Below are 24,730 nucleotides of genomic sequence, written 5' to 3' on the forward strand. Positions count from 1 at the left end.
TACAACTCTATCCACCTGTGATATCTATTTCAAGGAATTATGTACAAATTTCAAAGTAAATTTACTATCGAAGTACATACATATCACCATATATAACCCTGAGATTCACTTTTTTGCAGGCATACTAAATAAATCCATAATAGAATTGTTGAAAGACACCAACTTGGGCATTCAACCAGTGTGCAAAAGGCATCAAACTGTGCAAATAGGAAAAGAAAGAAATAAGAAATAAACATTGAGAACATGAGATGAAGAGTTCTTGAAAGTGAGACTGTGGGCTGTGGGAACAGTTCAGTTATGGGGCAGGTGAAGGTGAGTGAAGTTACCCCTCTGGTTCAAGAGCCTGATGGTTGAGGGGTAATAACTGTTCCTGAACCTGGTGGTGTGAGTACCGAGGCTCCTGTACCTTCTTCCTGATGGCAGCAGCAAGAAGAGAGCATGACCTGGGTGGTAGGGGACCCTGATGTTGGATGCTGCTTTCCTATGGCAACAATCCGTGTAGATCTGCTCAATGGTAGGGAGTACTTTACCTTTGATGGACTGGGCAGTATTCACTACTTTTTGTAGGATTTTCCATTCAAGTGCATTGGTGTTTCCATACCAGGCTGTGATGCAGCCAATCAATATACTCTACCACACATCTACAAAATTTTGTCAAAGTTTTAGATATCATAATGAACCTTTGCAAATTCCTAAGGAAGTAGAGGTGCTGCCATACTTTCTTCTAATTGTACTTACGTGCTGGGCCCAGAACAGGTACTCCAAAAAGATAATACTGAGGAATTTAAAGTTGCTGATCCTCTCCACCTCTGACTATCTGATGAGGATTGGCTCATGGACTTTTGGTTTCCTCCTCCTGAAGTCAATAATCAGCTCCATGGTCTTGCTGACAATGAGTATGAAACCTCACAGGCAGATTTTCAACCACTGATTTGGCCTACAATAGTGGTGTCGTCAGCTAACTTGTATATGGCATTGGCGCTGTGTTTAGCCACACAGAAGGGTAAAGTGAGTAGAGCAGGGAGCTCAGCACACAGCCCTGTGGTGCACCTGTGCTGATGGAGATTGTGGAAGAGATGTTGCCAATCCAAATTGACTGGGGTCTACAGGTTAGGAAATTGAGGATCCAATTGCACAAGGAGGTATTGAGGCCAAGGTCTTGAAGCTTATTGATTAGATTTGAAGAGATGATGGTATGAATTTTGAGCTGTAGTCGATAAAGAGTATTCTGATATACGTATCTTTGCTGTCCAATGTTCCAGGCAGGTGTTGTCTCTCTACAACTACACCTCAAATAAATAAAGGCACGCACTTCGAGAAGTCAACTGGTATATTCGCTTTGCAGAGGGAGCAATAAATCAATGTGCACATGTAAGTTATCAGTCAATAATTGTGCTAAAAGAAATAGATCCATACATTCCTCCCCCTTTAGATTAATGTAACATAAAACTATATGTAACAAAACATTCAACTTCCCATTCATAGATCCATATTTCAAATAAACATACTGTACTTTCATGATAACAGTCCATAACTAACTTCACAATACTAAATGATTCAGTTGTTTGGGTGGCGCTCTGTTTCTTTCAAGATAGTACCTTTGGACCTAAGGAGTGGCATCAGGTTTGGCTGGTGTCTTGTCAAAGACAACTATCTCTGTTGTAGGTGTCACATTGCTGTTAGTGACTTGATCATCACTGAGAGGTAAGTTCGGTGGCTCTAATGTGTCCTTGTTGGATGCAGTCAACTCAGGTATGTTCTTCAGCTGAGCATTCAGTATCTGGTCCACATGGCATCTCTGTGTACGATCTCCAACATCCACTGTGTACATCAGTGGTCCAGTTCTTGTAACTATCCTATTGTGTCCACTTGCCTTCTCAGTAATTATGCACTAGGACTTCCTGTCCAACCTTGAAGCTCCTTGCTAATTTACATGGAAACTAGCTGAATTGTTTATTCTGTACTCCCCTCTGTAGATCCGGTTTCAGGAGGTCTATGTGAGATTTCAGATTCCTACTCATGAACAGCTTTGCAGGTGTTTGACTTGTCGTCGCATGAACAGAGTTCTGATACACAAAAAGGATGTCGTGCTATAGAGAAATATCCTTCTTGTCCATAGCTTTAATGGACTTCTTGAAGGTTTGGTTAAACCTTTCAGCAAACCCATACATTGCTGGGTGCTGAGGAGCTGACTTGAAATATTTGATGCCATATTTCTTCATGAATATTCTGAACTCTTTTGATTTGTATTGTGGTCTGTTGTCACTCATAATTTGTTGTGCTAAGCCATCTCTGGAGAAGATAGACCTCAGAGTGGAAACAGTCTTTTCTGATGTGGTTGACTTCATTGGTATGACCTGTGGCCACTTTGAATGAGCATCCACAGCAATCAGAAACATGGAACATGTCAGAAACATGAATGGCCCCGCAAAGTCAATATGCACTCTTTCCCATGGTGAAGATGACTATTCCCTTGGTTGTAAATGTGCCTGCGGGGGTGCATTTTGAACTTTTTAGCATCTTGATCAGCTTTTGGTCAAGTCTTCAATCTGTCTATCTATTCCCAGCCACCACACGTAGCTCTGGACAAGACTTTTCATCTTGACTGTACCCAGGTGTCCTTCATGCAAGTTTTCTAACACTCTGGTGTGCAGTTAGAGGGAACCACAACATGAGATCTAGACATCCAGACAGTTGGTTTCATCACACTGAGAACTCTGGAAATATACGATTACCATGAACTGGCCATCCTAGCATGGTGATGTCATAGACATTTGACAATGTCAGGTCGTTCCACATTTCTCTTTGTATTTCAGAATTAGTTACTGACAACTAGTTCACCTCAGCTGGGTCAAAGAATGAAGACTTTTCTTCTTGTTACAACTGTGCCCCAACTCTGAGGGGCCGAAGGGTACAAAGTAGCCCCCTCCTTTTTGAGAATCGCAAGATCGCTATTAATTCCAGTCAGGAGACCCAGGAAATGAGAGAGAGACGTTTGGAATGTGTCCTGGCCTCCGCGATACAAAGCCACGGATAACGGCCATTGTCTCTTGGAGACGGAATTGTGTATTGAGTACTGTACTATTCATGGAAGCCCTCAGGGAATGAGCAGAGGGGGCTGGTTGAGGGATTGCATCATCCCAACCTGATTGACATCTGAGACCCCGTGAGTAAGGATAAAAGAGGGTCTGGGGAACAACCCCTTTAGACGCACCAGGAGAAACGCTAGAAATCCCGTGACAGCGTAATAGCGACAGCCGGTGGAGAGCCCACGTGCGTCCTTTCCCGTTGCCGGGATTGGGGCCTTACCATGGAAGAACGGCTTTAGCTAAAAGGAGAAACCACCACCAATGGAGCTCTGGAAGGATCGACATCATGAAAAGGAAACACTGGCAAGTTCAAAAATCTGTCTCTCTTGACTCCAACCAAAAAGCTGCAGCCTGAATGAACTAAAGTGACTTTTATATTTCCATCGGACAATACATTATCCCTTAGACGACGATAGAGCTATTTCTTATTATTATTATACCCGCACTTTTAGATTTAGTATTGACAACGTATATTATCTGTATGTTTGCAATGATATTATTTTTGTGTATTTTTATCAATAAATACTGTTAAAAATAGTACCATCAGACTTCAACGGACCTCTCTATCTTTGCTGGTAAGTGACCCAGTTACGGGGTACGTAACAACTTGGAGTTCTCGTCTCGAGATTTGATACCAAATTGGGGAGCCAGTGAATCGGGCTTGTAAGTCCAAACTTGGATCTGGTTACGCGGGTAGCCAGACGGGAAACCAGCAAAGATGGATGTGGGTGAATTTATAGAAAACCCGACTCTGGAGGCGCTAGAGGCGGCCACCAAATCGGACTTGATAAATATTGTGAAGGGACTAAACCTCGCAGAGGTGAGGTTGTCAATGAAAAAGTGGGAGGTGCGGAGGGCCATAACTCAGTATTATATTGGGAAGAATGTGTTTGCAGCTGAGGTATTGGAAATATCCCTGAAAAGGTACCAGCTAGTGGGACGGCTCAGTTAGAGTTGGAGAAATTGAGGCTGGACGCGGAACAGAGGAAGAGGGAGCATGAGTTCCAGCTAAAGCAGCTGAGAAGAAGAAAGACAGAGCCGAAAAAGAAAAACGGGCCGACAAGCAAAGGGAGCATGCGCTCCAGCTAAAGGAGTTAGAGGTGAAAAGGGAGCAGGACTTGGATATGGAAAAGTTAAGGCAAGAGCGAAGAGCTCAAGAGTCAGACCAAGAGGAGCGGTTTAATGTTAGTCGGGAGTTGAGGGTAGTACCTCCGTTCAAGCAGACGGATGTTGATAGTTATTTCTTGCTTTTTGAAAAGGTGGCAGTGAATCAGAAGTGGCCCAGAGAGCAGTGGGTGGCGTTGTTACAAAGTGTGTTAAAAGGGAAGGCACAAAGGGCATATGCGGCGTTGTCCATAGAGGAGGAAGCGGCAGAGAATTATGACAAAGGAGGCCATTCTCCGGACCTACGAATTGGTACCTGAAGTGTATAGACAAAAGTTCAGAAATTTAAAGAAAGGGTGGAATCAGATGTATACCGAGTTTGCCTATGAGAAGGGTGTGCTCTTGGATCGCTGGTGTACAGCAGAAACAGTGGAAGAGGATTTTTGGCATCTCAAGGAGTTAATTATGATTGAGGAATTTAAAGGTTGTGTTTCGGAGGATATCCGGATGTATTTGAATGAGAAGCCGAATAAGTCCATCTCCGAATTTGCTAGGTTCGCAGATGAATATGCCCTAACCCACAAGACAAAGTTTTCCTCGAATAAAAGTTACCAGAGAGACCATGGGAACGATAGAGAAAGCCCGCCGGCTGAGGCAGAGGTCCCGCCGGGAGCTAGTGGTAAGATTGAGGAGGAGAGGCAAGACGGCCAGAGATTTCCGGGCTTGACCTGTTTTAATTGTGGAAAGGGGAGACATATTGCATCTAGGTGCTTTGCTCCGAGGAAGGAGACAGGAAAATGGAAAGCCGCAGTCCCTATAGGATGTGCCGTGGTAATCAGTAAATCGACAAGAGAGCCCCGGGTAGACAGAGTACGAGAAGGGTCTGAGACTTGTATGTCAAACGGAACCGTGTCTGTGAGAGAGGGAGACCCACCAGTTCCCGTGCGGATCTGGAGAGACACGGGAGCTGAACTGTCATTGATTAGCAGTAAGGTACTGGATTTTGGTCGCAAGACGGGAATGGTAGCTGTGAAAGGAATAGGAAAAGGGACAGAAACAGTGCCCTTGCATAGGATCATTATGAATTGTGAGCTGGTACCTGGACCAGTTGAAATGGGGGTGCGATCAGAATTACCGAGAACTGATGCGGACGTCCTTCTGGGTAATGATTTAGCCGGTGGTAAGGTTTGGTCAGCAATGAAGCTGATGAGACAGCCGGCGGAGGTCCCGCCCCTAGAGTCCAAGATCTATCCCGCATGCGCGATCACTCGCAGCATGTCGAGAAAGGCAGCTGAGAACGAGAGCAGTTTAAATCCGGCCAGTATCGATTTGGCCGAGACGTTTTTACCGACCCTGTACCACGAGGGTTTAGAGGGTGGTAAAACGAAGAGTAGTAAAGTGAAAGAGAGTAAGGGAGAGGAGGTAGACCTGCCCTTAGCGAGGAGAAAATTTATAGAGGCACGAAATAGAGAAACGGATAAAGCTGTTAAAAGGTACAGGGTTGGATATGGATGATCTGTCTGGTTTGGCAGAACTGTTTGAAGAAGTTGAAAATTCTAAAGGTGTTCCCGATAATGAAATGAGGGCAGTCCTAGGTGAAAAGGGTGCCCTTACCTTGAAGAAGTCTGCTGGGTTGGCAGATGAGGTTGTTTCAGCCCGCGGGGTTGAGTTTACTCCGGAAGGGAGTTGCCCAGAGAGTAGCTGGGAGGATCAGGGGAATTTAGAATTTGAACAGGGTACGGGTGTTGAAAGCCTGGAAAAGGCAAATGTCCCGTTTGAGTGTGTCCAAGATGTGGATGCACGTGGTACTGAACCTAGTAATGGAGCTCAGAAAAAGTCTGAGGTATTTGATTCAGTTGAAAAGGAATGCAGTCCTTTCAAGTCCATCTGACCTTTCAGTGAAGAAAGGGTTAACCTTGGTAATAGTGGGAAGTGAGAATTCCCAGTTGTTTGTGTTCGAAGGTATGTTAAAAGTTAGTGAGGAGATAACAGGTGGTGAGGTGAATATTATTATTGAAGGAAAAGGGAAAAGTGTAGTTTCCAAATCCAATGAAGAAAATTTAAAGTCTGGATTGATGTCAGACGCAGCAACCAGGCTACAGAGACAATGGCTTGGTACCGCGGTGCCTGTGAATCAATTACAGGTTGAGTTGGAAGGTAAAGGGCCCCACACGCTATTGTTATTCCAGAGTGTGGTGTGAAACCGCAGAATTCAAAATGCTGTTTGAACAAAGAAGGATCGCTGGCATTGAGAACTAATCGCCTGAAGGGTCCTGAAGAGAAAACTAGCAACTTGCGTAAAATTAAAGAATTGTGTGGAAATTCGGAAAATGGTCTAAGTTTGGAACAGATCGTTGATAAAATCACTCCTATGAAAGGAGCGGGCGAAAGCCTATTTCGCCAGGGTGCACAAGCTCACCACGTGGGAATTAACTGGAAAAGAGGCGAGGGTTAATGGGAAGCCATTTTTAAATAGCAGAAGCCGGTTTTAAGGGATTTCGACAAACATGTGAATAATAAAGACAACCCCCACAGAAGACTGACTGTTAGATTTGAAAGTAACATAAAGATTCGTATTTGCATGAACTTTTGTAGTATAAACGTAAGCTAAGATCACAACTCTTTAGTTTTTGTTTGCTGAAGGAAAGAAATAAAAATAGGTGGTTATTAAATTGAAGTCTGATGCTACAAGACTTTAGTAAGGTACAAGATGTTAAGATATTAAAGGAAGTGACAATGTAATCGGTAACTGTTTAGATGCTGAATTGAATGTATAACTGTATTGCTCTGTAGTGGAAAAAAAAACTTTTGTATTGTGTTAGATTCAAAAATCCTGTAAGACTCTGTATTACTTCATTTTTACTGATGGTAAAAACGCGTTGAAGAAAGGGGGTGTTACAACTGTGCCCCAACTCTGAGGGGCCGAAAGGTACAAAGTAGCCCCCTCCTTTTTGAGAATCGCAAAATCGCTATTAATTCAGGTCTGGGGACCCAGGAAATGAGAGAGACACGTTTGGAATGTGTCCTGGCCTCCACGATACAAAGCCACGGATAACGGCCATTGTCTCTTGGAGACGGAATTGTGTATTGAGTACTGTACTATTCATGGAAGCCCTCAGGGAATGAGCAGAGGGGGCTAGTTGAGGGATTGCATCATCCCAACCTGATTGACATCTGAGACCCCGTGAGTAAGGATAAAAGAGGGTCTGGGGAACAACCCCTTTAGACGCACCAGGAGAAATGCTAGAAATCCCGTGACAGCGTAATAGCGACAGCCGGTGGAGAGCCCACGTGCGTCCTTTCCCGTTGCCGGGATTAGGGCCTTACCACGGAAGAACGGCTTTAGCTAAAAGGAGAAACCACCACCAACGGAGCTCTGGAAGGATCAACATCATAAAAAGGAAACGCTGGCAAGTTCAAAAATCTGTCTCTCTTGACTCCAATCAAAAAGCTGCAGCCTGAATGAACTAAAGTGACTTTTATATTTCCATCGGACAATACATTATCCCCTAGACAACGATAGAGCTATTTCTTATTATTATTATACCCGCGCTTTTAGATTTAGTATTGACGACGTATATTATCTGTATGTTTGCATTGATATTATTTTCGTGTATTTTTATCAATAAATACGGTTAAAAATAGACTTCAACGGACCTCCCTATCTTTGCTGGTAAGTGATCCAGTTACGGGGTACGTAACACTTCTTCAGTTTCTAACAGTGGAAGATGTGACAAGTCTTCAGCGTTGCTGTCTTGTTCAGTACCCTTGAATTCTGTGTCATAAGAGTGGGCTGCTAGGAAAATTGAATTGACTTTATTTCTTACATCCTTCACATACGCGAGGAGTAAAAATTTTTACATTACGTCTCCATCTAAATGTGCCATGTGCAATCATAGTAATTTATAATAAATAGAACAGTTAATGTAATATAGAGTCAGCGTGAATTTAGCTGTCTGATGGCCTGGCGGAAGAAGCTGTCCTGCAGCCTGTTGGTCCTGGCTTTTATGTTGCGATACCACTTCCTGGATGGCAGCAGCTGAAATAGATTGTGGTTGGGATGGCTTGGGTCCCCAATGATCCTTCGGGCCCTTCTTACACACCTGTCCTTGTAAATGTCCTGAATCATGGGAAGTTCACAACTACAGATTCCCTGGGCTGTCCGTACCACTCAATGCGGAATCCTGCGATTGAGGGAAGTACAGTTCCCATAGCAGGCAGTGATGCAGCCAGTCAAGATGCTCTCAATTGTGCCCCTGTAGAAAGTTCTTAGAATTTGGGGGCCCATACCAAACTTCCTCAACCAGGACATCACTGGGATTCCCTTCCTGGGATTAAAAATAGACACAAGGGGGTTGGTGGTCTGTCACTAGAGTCTGTAAAGGTAATGGTGGAACTTCTTTATTCCCCATACTAGTCTAAGGCCTCTTGGTTGAACTGCATAATTGCATTCTGTGCTCGTCAATGATCTTGAAACAAATACAATCAGTGCCCCTCTCGTGGCAGCGGCAAAAAAAGCAACACCGTGGCTTGAGGCTGAGTCCTCGTTACCACTGAGGCCATGAAGCTGCCCTGCTCTTAGCCAATAAATCAGTGAATCAAAATTGTGGCATACCAGATCAACAATGTCCAAAAGGGTCTTGCAATCACAAGAAAAGTGACCATGATGGCCACTCACTATTAGATTATAAGCCTCCATTGTCTCAGACAGAAGCACATTGCACATCTCCTTCATTTTCTCCTCCTGTGAGTAACTCACTGATGGTGTAGACCTACAGTACTTTAAGTTCTTGATATATAGCAGGATCTTGCAATCATTAGAAAGATGTTTAAATAGGGCAGTAGCAACTTTTATTGACCCTGTAGAAGCCACTGAGACTGAATGCGCTATCACCTTACTGGAAGTTGAATTGAATTGGTGTTGCCGTTTACTCAATTTTTTCCCATGGGGGGGTGGTGGAGGTTGATGTTTATGTTGCCATTTGCGTGAATTAGTTTCACGTGGGGTGGGTTGATGTTTTTCTTTGAACTACTCCATGTTTTATTTTTGTTTTATGGCTATCTGGAGAAGACAAAACTCAAGAGTTGTATACTATACATACTTTGATAATAAATGAACCTAGTACAGCACAAGAACAGGCACTGTGGCCCACAATGTTGTGCTGAACCAGTTAAATTAGTAATCGAATGGCCAACTGTACTAATCTCTTTTGCCTACACAATGTCCATATCCATCTATTTTCTTCACATTCATGGGCTATATAATGAGTCTTAAAAGTCCCCAGAATATGTGCATCTACCACCTCCACAGGCAGTGCATTTCTGGCACCCACCACTCTCTATATAAAGAATATGCCCCTTATATATCCTTTAAAATGAGCCCTTCTGACTTTAAAAGCAATTCCGTTGGTATTAGACATGTCAACCCTGGGAAAAGGATGCTGTCTGCCTACTCTATCTATCCCTCTCATAATCTTATAAACCTTTGTCAGATCTCCCCTCAGCCTCTGCCACTCCAGAGAAAACAATTTAAGTTAGTCCAACCTTTCGTTATAGCATATGCCCTCTAATCCAGGCAGCATCCAGGTAAATCTCTTCTGAACCCTCTCCAAAGTTTCATTATCCTTCCTATATTGGGGTGACCAGAACTGTATGCAAAATTCCAGATGTGGCATAACTAGAGCTTTATGAAACTGCAACATAACTTCCTGACTTTTGAACTCAATGCCTCGATAATAAAGGCAAGCATGCCATATACCTTCTTAACCTGTGCAGCCATTCTTTTGATGTTGTAAGAAAAATCCTGAAATATTACAAGCTCATGTAATATTTTGGAACAAATGATAAACATTAAATTTAACTTTTAAATGAACCATGCATAAATATACAGCACTTAGAGTGATGAGAAAGCAAATTAATCATTTAATATCAATGTACAATGAAGGAAAGTCGGTACGCTTTCTTAACACTTACATTATATTTTCCACAGCATAGAAGTCAAATATAATAAAAGCTTATCATGTGTGTTGTAGAATAGAGCACTCTTGAAAATACAGTAGCTATTACATTTATAGTTCTTATACTGCAACTTTAACCTAAAAATACAAAGTACTAAATACTTACAGTGTAACCAAGAGTTTTTTCAGCTGTACTTCCCATTAAGTTACATGACGGAAGAGTGCCTGTGTGGTCTGACACATCCACCCAGAATTCAAAATTGGTAATGATACTTGAAGAGTTCATTGCGCCAAATGAACAAGAGGGATTTGTACATACGTTTGAACCAATATCGATCAAAACTCTGCACCTACCACTACAATAAACATAAAATTGATGTATTTTAAAATCTTCATTGAATGTTTTTGGAACTTTGTAATTAGTACATCTTCAGATGCTTACACTTTTTAAAAAATCACTATTATCCTCAGCCACTTCTTGTTTCCCTTTCTTACCATAAATGAATTTTAATAATATTTAAAAAATGCAACTCTGCATTACTAAGAGTTTACCCTTCTTCATACAGTTAGAGGTTAACTTATAAAGCATTGAATCACTAACATAAAAACAACTGAACATAGCAGCATACAAAGGAATATACACTCAATGACTTTCATAGGTACACATGTATGCCTGCTTATTAATGCAAATATCTATCAGCCAATCATGTGGCAGCAACTCAATGTTTGCAGAAATGGTCCAGAGGATCAGCTGTTGTTAAGACCAAACATCAAACTGGGAAAAAACTGTGATCTAAGTGATTTTGACTGTGGAATAATTGTTGGTGCCAGATGGGGTGGTTTAAGCATCTCAGAAACTGTTCTGAGATTTTCACACACAACAATCTCTAGAGTTTAGAAAATAGTGTGAAGAACAAAAAAAAAACCCAGTGAGCAGCAGTTCGGTTTGAGAACTTGTTAATGAGAGAGATCAGAGGAGAATGGTCATATTGGTTCAAGCTGACAGGAGGGAAACAGTAATTCAGATAACCACACGGTACAGCAGTGGTGTGCTGAAGAGACATTGAAGTAGATGGGCTACAGCAGCAGAAGACCATGAACATACATTCAGTGGCCACTTTATCAGGTACAGGAAGTAACCTTCTACCAAATTGGTTTGCATTGTTGTAAACAACAGGAAGTACCTAATACAGTGGCTACTGAGTGTTTATTTAAATTGGAGAGTAAAGGAAACAGGGAAAAGAGTAAGGAGATAGCACTGAAATCACTGCCCTTTAGGTAGCTGTATGAACTAGGTGGGTCCCTTTGTAATTCACGTCAACTCTAATTTAAAATAAATTGTTGACAGGGTATAAATGTTATTATAAAATTCAGGCATCTACAGTTCACCTCTACCTGCCTTTGAGGCAGTTGTGCACTAATGCTTTGGTGAGTACATAATCACATACAAGGATAACTTATTCCCTAACCTGAAAGACGATAGTGAACCATAAGGTAACCTCAGTTAAATTTAATTTCTTAAGCATCCAAGTTCGTATACAAACTCTGGATTGATGCTCAAGAACTCTGATAATCCAATATTATACAACCTTACCTGAAATTCTATGATTTAAAAATGATTCTGTAGGATACATCCTGTAACATGAAAACGTGAACTGTGCCTGAAGCAAGCAAAGACTCAGAATCAAAGAGCTATAGCAAGATCTTCCAGAATGTTTTCTCTAGAAATCTACTGACAGAAACTATTACTCCCCACTATGTACAAAGCATATTATATACTTAGATTATTACAAAACACAGAAAAATGTACCTCTAACTCTAATGAATAAATTTACAATTGAATAAAATTATCATTCTTACCATCTGGATTTTATTATCTTTGAATTGTCAGAATCAACATTAAACATTGTAATGTAAGCATACATAATTCCGTAAACAGGTTCTGATTTGCCACCATGGTCTATAGCTTTATTTTTGAACTGCTGCACTGTGAACACATCCACAATAGAATTTACTGGAAAGATACAATGAAAATACGTAAAGTGTGGGTTGAGTAGTTTCAAAATGTAATAAATTATTCCCTGCTACATAAATGAAATATGTAAAAAGGAAAAATGTCAGCTGTCCACTTAATTTACTCCAAAGGTGAAATAAAAAGTTGTGATTTTTTCTGTTATGTACAACAAGAAATCTTTTGATAAAATAGGGAATTAATGATTTTGCTTTGATAAATGGATTTTGATAATCTAGTACAACCTCTGAATGGAATTAGGTCTGTCTCAAAAAGATTGGTGTTACTTATTGACAAAAAACTTCTAATATCTTAATAAGGAATACATGTTAGAAGCTTTCACCTTGGTTGGCATCACCATCATAATAATTCACGTTCAAGTTTATTGTCATTCAACCAACATGAATACCCATGAATACACCCAAATGAAACAGTGTTACTCCAGGGTTAAGGTACAAAACATAGTATCAACAGTCACAAGGCACATACAGCACATACAAGATAGCAAGTGCATATTAGATATCAGTAAAATACAGTCACATAAACAAACATAATCCAAGACCGAGTCCAGGAATGTTGCAGCAATCACCAGTCAAACAGTAATTAGCTTGTTTTCTGCCGAACAAACCCTGGGGGACAGCACTGACTCCTGCTTGGATGCTGTGCCACACCGCCTCCAGTGGAGTGCACCAACTGAAACGTCACTTTCCTAGGAGGCTGTAAACAGGTAACACTGCGGCTCAAAACCTAGTTCTCGCTATGAATGAGACCACACAGCTCCCTCACCATCTGATAATAAATCAGTGAATCGAATTTGCAGCATTCCACATTAACAATGTTCAGCAGGGTCTTGCAATCACAGGAACGGTGACTTAGATGATCTCTTGCTTTAGACTGCACTCAACTTTTGTGCACTAAGTCCTCTGACGCCTTTCTGCTGCAGGGAGCAGCACTATTTGCACCAAGTCCAGCTCCTTCAGTTTCTCCACCAACGAGCAACGCGCTGATGGGGATACCTCTGCAGTACATTGAATTCTTAATGTCCAGCAGGTCTTAAGAAATACATTTTAAAAAGACAATAACATTTTTGGTTGACCCCATAGAAGCTGCTATGTTTATAACACAGCCATCTTACTGGAATTGCTACAAACAGAAATTAGACAATGCCTTTCTTAAATGCGACTGCAGTTGGGCAAGCTCAAATGGATCAGTTTACCACAGCTCTACTCCCTGATAAAGGGTCTTGGCAATTGTAGGGATGATTTACAGCGGATTGCAGATCTTGAGCATATAAACATTAAGAAAGAGGATGTGCTGGAGCTTTTGGAAAGCATCAAGTTGGATAAGCCTCTGGGACCAGACAAGATGAACTCCGGGCTGCTGTGGTAGGCGATGGAGGAGACTGCTGAGCCACTAGCAATGATCTTTGCATCATCAATGGAGACAGGAGAGGTTCCGAAGGGTTAGAAGGCTGCAGATGTTGTTCCCTTATTCAAGAAAGGGAGAAAGAAAAAAAAAGGGAGTAGAGATAGCCCAAGAAATTATAGACCAGTGAGTCTTATTTCATTGGTTGGTAAGTTGATGAAAAAGATCCTGAGAGGCAGGATTTATGAACATTTGGAGAGGTATAATATGATTAGGAATAGCCAGCATGCTTTGTTAAAGGCAGGTTGTGCCTTATGAGCTTGATTGAATTTTTTCAGGATGTGACTAAACACTTTGATGAAGGTAGAGCAGTAGATGTAGTGTATATGGATTTCAGCAAGGCATTTGATAAGGTACCCCATGCAAGGCTTATTGAGAAAGTAAGGAGGCATGGGATCCAAGGGGATCTTGCTTTGTGGATCCAGAATTGGCTTGCCCATAGAAGGCAAAGAGTGGTTGTAGATGGGTCATATTCTGCATGGAGATCAGTGACCAGTGGAGTGCCTCAGGGATCTGTTCTGGAAACCCTACTCTTCGTGATTTTTATAAATGACCTGGATGAAGAAGTGGAGGGATGGGTTAGTAAATTTGCTGATGACGCAAAGGTTGGGGGTGTTGTGGGTGATGTAGAGGGCTGTCAGAGGTTATAGCGGGACATCAATAGGATGCAAAACTGGGCTAAGAAACGGCAGATGGTGTTCAACCCAGATAAGTGCGAGGTGGTTCATTTTGGTAGGTCAAACATGATGGCAAAATATATTATTAATGGTAAGACTTTTGGTATTGTGGAGGATCAGAGGGATCTTGGGGTCTGAGTCCATAGGATACTCAAAGCTGCAGCGCAGGTTGACTCTGTAGTTAAGAAGGCATACGGTGCATTGGCCTTCATCAACCAAGGGATTGAGTTTAAGAGGAGAGTGGTAATGTTACAGCTATATAGGACCCCGGTCAAACACCACTTGGTCTGGTCACCTCACTATAGGAAGGGTGTGGAAACTACAGAAAGGGTGCAGAGGAGATTTACAAGGATGTTGCCTGGATTGGGGAGCACGCCTTATGAGAAAAGGTTGAGTGAACTCAGCCTTTTCTCCTTGGATTGGCGGAGGATGAGAGGTGACCTGATAGAAGTGTATAAGATGATGACAGGCATTGACCGTGTGGATAGTCAGAGGCTTTTTCCCAGGGTTGAAATGGCTAACATGAGAGGACACAGTTTTAAGGTGCTAGGAAGTAGGTACAGAGGAGATGTCGGGGTAAGTTTTTTTTTTATATAAACGCAGAGGGTGGTGAGTGCGTGGAATGGGCTGCCAGTGACGGTGGTGGAGACGGATACGATAGGGTCTTTTAACAGACTCCCGGATAGGTACATGGACCTTAGAAAAATAGAGAGCTATGGGTAACCCCAGGTAATTTCTAAAGTTTGGCACAGCATTGTGGGCCGATGGGCCTGTATTGTGATGTAGGTTTTCTATGTTTCTATGTTTACCCAATCAGGTTGTAGCCTAGATTTAAGTTTTCCAGTGGAATTGTGTCCTTCTTCAGAGGAACACTGAGTAACTAATCTATGAGCTTATTTATTAAGTCGTACCATAACCTCTCTACTATAGAAGTCAAGTAACCTGTTTAGCTTCTTTAACACCTTATTCATTTATGCCATTACATTCAAGCATCCTCAGATTTATAAACAAATTTCCTCTTGTTCTTTAACAGTCTGATGTCTTACCATTCATTAAGTATGTCCTACCCTTTGCTCAGAGAGTTTGCCACCTACTGAAGCACCTCACATTTATCAGGATTAAGTTTTTTTCTGTCTTTGGTCTGTCGATTTTATCATCTGGACAATATCATTCTTTTCCCGTAATATTACCCTCTTCACTATCACCAACACTAAAACTTCGTATCATCTGCAAACTTTCAAATTATACCTCTGTATTTTGTTATTATTTCTCATATTTCCCGACTACATAGAACATCAAATCTGTTCAACTGTTCAAATCAACCTCATCCCCCCACTTGTTTCCATGTAGACTATTCTCCTTTATCTGTCAATCAACTCCACCCTGATTCTTCCTTACCTGATTACTACACTCAATAATTTACAGAAACCAATTCAACTATCAACTAGCAATTTTTTAGGATATGAGAGGAAACTGGGCACTGAAGAGAAACTCACGTAACCTCAGGAAGAACATGTAAACTCCACAGACAAACAGCACCAGAGTCCAAAATTGAAGCCAAATTAATAGAGTTGTGAGATGGCTGTGCCACAGTGCTTCTCATTAAAAAGTCCCAAACATTTTATCAGATAAACTTTGAATCATCATTAACTTGTTTTCCATAATCATTTCTACTTGACTGTACAATATTAGAGGGCATATCATATTTTGTTTGATATACTATGACTTCGATGCTCTTCAAAGAAATAAATGCCACATAGAATGACAAATATTCTGGTGGCAAAGTTAAAACTTAGTTAAGATTGTTAAAATTGTGAAGTTGATAAAAAATAATGTTCCTTAGAATATAAAAAATTTCTAATCTTGAAATCTTAGTTAATACTTTAAACAAAGATTTTACTTCATATGTGGAAGAATTGATAAGCTATGTTTATTAATTTGGTTCATTTTTTTAGCCCACAAGTAATGTAGCAGCTAAATTAAATTATACTTAAAATATAAAACTCAGAGACTTACAGTTCATTAACTCATTAGTTTGTTCAGAATCTTCATCATCATTTCCTGCATAATCTTTGGCAAAATTGAACAAGAGATTGGCCTCCTTTGTGTCTTTACATTTCCAAAGCATAAAGACAAAATTCTGCATTAATACATATAATTATCTAATTATTCATGATAAAGATTTTGATTATACAATCGTTGATAATTTAATCCAACCACAACACACATAGGTATAAACATAATCTTCTAATTTCTTGATGAAACGCAGAATGATGGTAGCTGATTGAATAAAAATTAAATTATTTTTAGATTAACTGGGAAAATGTACTTAAACAATTAAAATAACTGAAAGAAATTTAAAACAAACCAGCTAGAAATTCATTATCTGCCTTATTCAACTAGTATGGTCAGCAGATAATGAATATTTTTGTTATGAAAAGTTCAGGATTCACATGTTGAACTTCATGAAGTACACCCTACGATTACATCCACACGTTCACTTCTCCAGCTACCTTCTACTAAAGGCAAACCAGATTACCACCCAGCTCCTTGAACAGAATTCTTCTGCTCTGTCACAAAAGTAGTGGTGTGTACTTAGTTGGCAAATATCTGCTTCCACTTCCTGATATAATTCAAAGGTACTACAGAAGCACTGTGACCCTCACCTATTTAGTTAATATGTTAAGGTGATCTGATTTAGTAGGTTCAACAACTTCTGAAAAGACCACCTGCCTGTGCTGCATTTTCTGATTTGTGAAGAAATCTGAAACATTATGCTGGAGATTCTCAGCTGGTCATTTTGGGCTGATGATCTTAAGAAAGGTCTTTGGCATAAAGCATTAACTCTTTTCTCTTTCCAGACATGTTTCAACTGCCAAGCATTTCTATTCTTATCTTTCAGTCTCAATAAATTCTGAATCCAAATGAATCCCTTTAAATGTCCTAATTCCTCCTGTGTATGATAAATTGTGTATGCTAGGGACATTGACACTGGGTAAAGCAGGTAGGAAATGAAGGTCTATGAGGACAGTTTCAACTGTGCAATGCAGATTTCAGATACTCATAATTTTTTGGTTTTGACACTAAAGCTTTTAAAAAGATACTTACCAGGATTTGTTGTAATGATAGTTTTAGCAATCACTGTGGCAGTCATGCTGTTGCGAAAATTATCATAGTTGACTCGTACATCAGCTATAAAGAGTACTGTACAAGATAAAGAACATTTAACTTATGAAAAGTGTTAAGGCATTCTGCAGGCATTCTGATATACTTCAATCAAATTAGCATATATTGTACCTGTTTCCCGGGGTATCCATGTCTGTGCAAGCCGTATAGATTCATTATCCCAGCTGAGAGAATCGCAAATATAGTCATTTAGATATTGAACACGTAACTGAATGTTTATATTTGTGAAAGCTATGTTTTCTTTCATGTTCCAGAACTATTAGGCTTGATATTTTAAATATTGTGATTTGAAATATTATCCTAAATTCTCACAGTATTCTTTAGTTCAATAGGAATTGTACAAAAATTCTCAATGTTGTACGGCAAAAAAGTATCAAAAGTACAGGAATCTTGAAATAAAACAAAAAATACTGCAAAACAATCAGACATAAATACTCCACAGTAATAGTAAAATTGGACAAGGTGCTAATCAGGTATCAAATAGATACCATGTTCAGTTCTGCTTGGAGTAATGTGATTAATCATAGAAATTTTCAGTTGTAAGACATGCAGAGAGTAACTATGAGGTTCACTACTAGTAGCAGAGAATACAAAGGATTAAATTTATAGGGAAGGATTTTTCAACCTCAAAGGGGTGTTAAGAGAGGGTACAGAACAAATAAGGTATTATATAACACTATGTAGTAGGACAGAAGTACAAAAGCATACATGAAAATTAAGAATTTTTAAGTACTTTGTGTAATTGATAAATACTGAATGATTGTCAGCAGTAATAGTAGAATATTCACCTCTGTGAGATTAATAGCCTGAAATGAAATAGATTTTATAACCCATTCTAATTATTGTTATGATTCAAGATTAGAAGCTTCCAAACGTATAAATTTACTGAAACATTTACATATATACTGACCAGTTCATTAAAAATGAAGGTACAGTTTCATCAAATAGTTTTACTTCACAACGTTGTCCTTTTCTTTTGTCAGCTGTGGTAAAAAGCTTCTGCTCCCCTACCTTAAACAAAAGAATTTTGCTAAATGTTAAACTGATATAATGTCATACACTCCAATATAAATATCAAGAAATTAATATCAAAATGATATTCTTTGAATGTTTATTCTTACTTAAATTGAAGATCTCAACTTTAAATTGGATTTTATTTTAGCATATTTCCTGAGGCTTTGCTTAAAACCAAGATTAATCTATTATATCACAGTAATAAATACATCAATTACTGATATGTAAATATGCTTAGACAAGCTCTTTAGTTCAGAGACAGTTGACAGGATGAGTTCTTGCTTTGCTGCTTCTTCTGATTTATGAAGTGCAGCTAAAGTATATATGGATACATAGAAAGAGTTCCAATTGAAAAAGGAATATAACTAGACACTACAAAACGCAGCTTAGTTAGAACTGGGAGAAACATTCAGATAACTGTGTAGCTTAAAATAATATCTGGATAAAAATGGAAGTTAATTGTAAACATAATTTGTCCTTGGTTGTCTGCACTAACTGTCCTACTTATAGGGTAATAATCTGCTGGAGAATCTTACGAGGTCGAGTAGCTTCCTAATGGAAGAGCCAAGCAAGCTCCTTGAATACATGATGCCAATCATGAGAAATTTCTTGCTATAGTTGTGCACTTATTGTCCAACGTTAGGTTCTCATGGGGATCATGAAACACCACGCAAATATACCATATTATTACTGTAAATTTAGGGAATTATGAAATATTCACAATCCATGTTCTTATTTTCTTTGCTGATCATTGTTCAGTCAAACTCTTTTACTTGAGTAAGAGCATCAGTAGCCTTCCTAATGCTACAATGTGCAGCAAAATGAGATATATACGATCATCAATCACCACCATTTGGAATGATGTGGTGGCTGGCATGAGCAGAGTGATAGTGACATTGATTTTTTACAGGTGAATTAGTTTGGTCATTGGAGCATGGCATAAATGGAAAACTTCCCTTGCAGATACATTGCTCTTCAGGGAATTGAAAGTAAGAACACAGAATCCAGACCATCTTTCGTTTCTTCTATAACAGGGATTCCCAACCTGGGGTACATGGATTCCTTGGTTAATGATAGAGGAATTATCATTAACCCTCTATGATAAAACTAAATTTTTATCATTTTTATCAAAACTAAAATTGGACAGGGTGCTAATCAGGTATCAAATAGATACCATGTTCAATTCTGCTTGGAATGATGTGATTAATTATAGAAGTTTTCAGGTGTAAGACATGCAGAGAGTAACTATGAGGTTCACTGCTAGTATCAGAGGATACAAGCAGTGAAAACCCCTGTTATATATGATTTATGGCAATGTCGACTCTGTTCCAATGCTTCTCCAACAGGACCATCAAAGAATCACTCAAAGTAAAGAGATAATTATATGAAAATCAAAAACACAAGAGATTTTTCAGATGCCAGAAATCCTGAGCAACATACAAAGTGCTAAAGAACCTGAAAAAGTCAGTCAGCAACTATTGAGGGGAATAAACAGTCAATGGTTCAAGCCAAGATCCTTCATCAGGACTAATGAAAGGTCTTGGTCTGAAAATGACTGCTTTGTCCTCTCCAAGATGCTGCCTGTCTTTCTGAGTTTCTCTAGCAGCTTATGGGTGCTGTTTTAGTTTGAAGATAGCATGTGCACCACAAACAAAGTCAGGCACAATCTGCAGCAACTTCCTGTGTCCACAGGTGGCTCACAAACTATAGATAGACACTGCAGTAGCTACTGTAATTATAGATGAATACCATTTTAAACAGAACTGCTTCAGAAAATAGAGGACTACAAAAATCTGGTTCCCATCGTGCTTTTAAAACCAGAAAAATATGTTTTCAGCTTTAAATTCTCCAATAGTTTCCTATATGCATTTGTGTATATAGTGCATGGAAGTGACAGATTGAACTTCTGTATTTGTGTCATTAATGCATAAAACATGTAAATGTTGTTGCACAGTGGTCAAAAACAAGGTGCTATATGATTGAATTTTTCATCTAGGGTGCTACTAATGTAAACAGCATAAATTTTGGGAAGTTTCAGACCTATAAAAAAAATCACTTAGAAGTTCATCCCTGGCTTGTGGCTAAATTCTCTGTGTATACCCATCAGCAAATAGTGTTCTTTCTATGAAATTTATACCACTGACATCAATGAAAGGGGAAGTACAACATTGCTATGAGTATAACCACATGATATGTACTGTCAACTGGAGTGATGAATTTTAATGCAAAGTTTTCTTATAATAAATTTGTATGGAATGACACATTAGTGAACTTATTCTGCTGTACATCACAAGAAAAATATAGGTGTTTTGATTCAGTTACAAGAAACCCACCGATCTGACTGAAGCTAGAATATTGATAAGGCATCCATTTAGGCTTTGCCCATTATGGACGATATCTCCAAGAGAATAGTAATCCTGGTGGTTTTTCACAGGTAAATGCAACAAGGCAAGAAGCCTAGTTTCAATCTCTAGATCATGACATATCTTGACTGTTGAAAAGTTCTCACTGACCAGAAGTTTATAGCAACTAAATATGAAACACAAACAACGTTAATGTCAGATATTTATCTGTAGAGAAAAAAGAACTTCTAAGCATAAATTTCAAAATTATTCTGTAATAACACTGCATTGGGAAAAAAGTCAATTCTATTTATTCTGATTAACTTACACATGTTATAAATCTGTAAAACCCCATTGTTGAAAAATGATTAACTTTACATTTCAGCACTACTTTAATGGTCATTAAATGAACATAAAGTAAACTGTAGTCATGTATGTTGGAATGATGTTAATGTAATGCACAAAGACTTCAGATTCACTTATTTAACACACATGCATAGAAGCATACAGTGAAATGACTTGTTAAGTTATTGCCTCACCATATCATAATTCACTTCTGGCTAAGGCCCAAGACCTTGGTTAGTCGACTTGAGAATATACTTACAAGACCATTAAAGCTTAACTTACATCATTGGCAGAGTGGTCTTGTGAAGTAGAGCACTTGAGTGGGGGAAACTGGCAAATTAAGGATGACATTAAGTTGGGCAACAGCCAGGGGGCAAGGATAGCAGTAGTTCAGGAGCGGGGTGAATTAGTATGATAGCCAACATGAAGAACTAAGTGCGGAGTATAGGAAGCACCATGGAGAGATGGCAAAGTGAAATTAGGTCAATATTTTATATGGGAATGAAGTTCGAAGTTCAAAGTAAATTTATTATCAAAGTACATACATATCACCATATGCTACCCTGAGATTTCTTTTTCTTGCAGGCATTCACAGTAAGTACAAAGAAACACAACAGAATCAATGAAAAACTGCACACCAAGACGGACAAGCAACCAATGTGCAAAAAACAACAAATTGTGCAAATTCAAAAAAAAAGCAAGATAGTAACAATAAATAAATAATAAATATTGAAAACATGAATTGTAGAGTCCTTGAAAGTGAGTCCATAGGTTGTGAAATCAGTTCAGTGTTGGGGTGAGTGAAATTATTTACTCTGGTTCAGGAGCCCAATGATTGAGGGGTAATAACTGTTCCTGAGCCTTGTGGTGTGGGACCTAAGACTCCTGTACTTCCTTCCTGATTGCAGCAGTGAGAAGAGAGCATGGACTGAATGGTGAGGGTCTGTGATGATGCATGTTGCTTTCCTATGACAGCGCTCCTTGTAGATGTGCTCAATGGTAGGGAGGGATTTATTTTCCCACATATGATAGAATGCAGTATTTGTTGAGGGAAGGAATGAGGAAACTACCTGTAAGTCATGGAAGGGGAATGATAGATTTGGGGTTGGAGTGAGGACTCAGGGGTTGGTACAGAGCAGATGGATGGGGCAAAAGGTTTAGGTCAAGATTTTATTTACCACCAGAGCTCATGGATTTATACTATGAGCTTATGACCACATTGTTTTAGGAGCATCCAATATCATTCCTAATGATAGATTCCCCTATACTATATACGAATTATTGCTTGGATATTTTGGAAATGTGCCTGTGACTCAAGACACATGGCCCTGCCAAATTTCATGATTTGACCTGAAAGACTCACACATGCAACTTACTCAAGGTTAAGTCAATATTCAGTTGCATACAGCTAATAAGAAAGTGATATCAGATGTAGTTTCTAGGGCCTTATCAGACTTGTTATTTCCTCTCACCTCACTTTGTCAGTATCTCACAATGTGTATTTCTTTAATTTTTGTAAGCTTCACATATACATCTATATCACAATTGACTTGGCACCTGCTCTCAGCATTATTTCAAATTTGAGTTACACCGAATTTGATGATCAGCCCAAGTATAATTTGAACATAAATGGCTGTTGTGTGTTCTTCATGCCGAATGTTGGAGTCCTGGGAGACCCAGAGTGTCCCAGGGAACTATATCTGCGTGAAGTTCATCCAGCTCCTTGAAGACCATGTTAAAGATCTGGAGCAGCAGCTGGATGACCATTGGCTTGTATGGGAGAGTGAGGTTGCAATCGATGAGAGTTCCAGGGAAGTAGTTACCTCGAAGTTACAGAAGGCAAGTAGCTGGGTGACTGCCTGGAAATGGAAATGTGAATAGGCAGTTAGCACAAAGCACCCCTGTGGCCATTCCCCTCAATAATAAGTGTACTGCTTTGGCTACTGTTGTGGGAGATGACCTTCCAGGGAAATGCCACAGAGACCGGGTTAATGGCACTGAGCAGGGGTCCGTGGTGCAGAAGGGGAAGTGAGAGAAGGAAGTGGTAGTGATAGGGGACTCAATATATTAGGGAAACAGACTGAAGATTCTGTGGATGTGAATGAGACACATGGATGGTATGTTCCTTCCGGGTGCCAGGGTCAGGGACACCTCAGATTGCATCCCAAAACATTTGGAGAGGGAGGGAGAGCAGCCAGATGTCTTGGCACTTATTGGTACCAATGAAATAGTAAAGAAGAGGTCCTGAAAAGAGAATTTAGAGAGCTAGGTAGACAGCTGAGAAGCAGGATCTCCTGGGTAGTAATTTCTGGATTGCTGCTTATGCCATGTGCCAGTGAGAGTAGAACAGGATGATCTGGCAAATCAATGTGTGGCTGAGAAGCTGGTGCAGGGGGCAGGGCTTCAGGTTCTTAGATCATTGGAATCTCTTCTGGGGAAGATATGACCTGTTCAAAAGTGACGGGTTGCACCTGAACCCAAGGGGAACTAATATTCTCATGGATAGGCCTCTTAGAGCTGTTAGCGAGGGTTTAAATTAACCTGGTGGAGGGTGGGAACTGGTGTGAAAGGACTCATGATAGGACTGATGGTAGAAAAAAAGCAAAGATAGCTTGCAGTCAGACTGTCAGCAAAGACAGGTAGATGATAGGACATAATTGCAGCCAGCAGGGTGAGTATCAGTGCATTAGGGATGTAGTAGCAAAAAGGGTAGCAAAGACAGCACACAAAGTGTTATATCTCAATGTACGGAGTATAAGAAATAAGGTAGATGGTCTTGTTGACTGAATTGTGGCTGAAAGATGGCTGTAGTTGGGAGCTGAATGTTCAAGCTTACATGTTGTATCGGAAGGATAGGAAGGTCGGCGGGGGGGCAGGGGGGGGAGGAGGGGTGGTGTTGCTCTGCTGGTGAAGAATGACATCAAATCAGTAGAAAGATGTGACATAGGATTGGAATATGTTGAATCCTTGTTTGTTAAGAAACTGCAAGAATAAAAGGACCCTGATGGCAGTTATATACAGGTCTCCCAACAGTTGCTGGGATGTGGACCACAGATTACAACAGGAAATAGAAAAGGAGTGCCAAAAGGGTAATGTTATGAGAGTCATGGGAGATTTCAATATACAGGTCGATTGGGAAAATCAGGTTGGAAACGGACCTCAGGAGAGTGAGTTTGTCGACTGCCTATGAGGTGGCTTTTTAGAGCAGTTTTTCATTGAGCCTACTAGGAGATCTGCTATACTGGATTCAGTGTTATGTAATGAACCAGAGGTGATTAGGGAGCTTAAGGTAAAAAAAAACTCTTAGGGGGCAGTGATCACAATATGCGAGTTCAATTTGAAATTTGATAGGGAGAAAGTAACTTCTGACAGAGCAGTATTTCAGTAGAGTAAAGGAAATTATAATGGTATGAGAGAGGAGTTGGCCAAAGTAGATTGGAAGGAGATGCCAGCAGGGATAACAGCAGAGCAGCAATGGTGTGAGTTTCTGGGGAAAATGAGGAAGGTGCAGGATAGATGCATTCCAAAAACAAAGAAATACTGAAACAGCAAAATAGTATAACTGTGACTGACAAAGGAA

General features: G+C 39.9%; 1 protein-coding gene across 1 annotated transcript in view; it reads right to left on the bottom strand.

Annotated features, from left to right (window-relative positions):
* meiob (meiosis specific with OB-fold) overlaps positions 1-24,730 on the bottom strand; it is a 60,477-nt gene that overhangs the window by 8,623 nt on the left and 27,124 nt on the right. The window contains exons 6-12 of the mRNA XM_073060718.1: positions 20,797-20,992; positions 18,360-18,460; positions 17,561-17,613; positions 17,372-17,467; positions 16,280-16,372; positions 12,011-12,164; positions 10,317-10,506 (exon numbers count right to left, since the gene is read on the bottom strand). Of these exons, the coding sequence (XP_072916819.1) occupies positions 10,317-10,506; positions 12,011-12,164; positions 16,280-16,372; positions 17,372-17,467; positions 17,561-17,613; positions 18,360-18,460; positions 20,797-20,992 (883 nt within the window). The remainder of the gene's footprint in view (positions 1-10,316; positions 10,507-12,010; positions 12,165-16,279; positions 16,373-17,371; positions 17,468-17,560; positions 17,614-18,359; positions 18,461-20,796; positions 20,993-24,730) is intronic.

The sequence above is a fragment of the Hemitrygon akajei genome, chromosome 11 (assembly GCF_048418815.1).
Source record: "Hemitrygon akajei chromosome 11, sHemAka1.3, whole genome shotgun sequence".
Taxonomy (NCBI): domain Eukaryota; kingdom Metazoa; phylum Chordata; class Chondrichthyes; order Myliobatiformes; family Dasyatidae; genus Hemitrygon; species Hemitrygon akajei.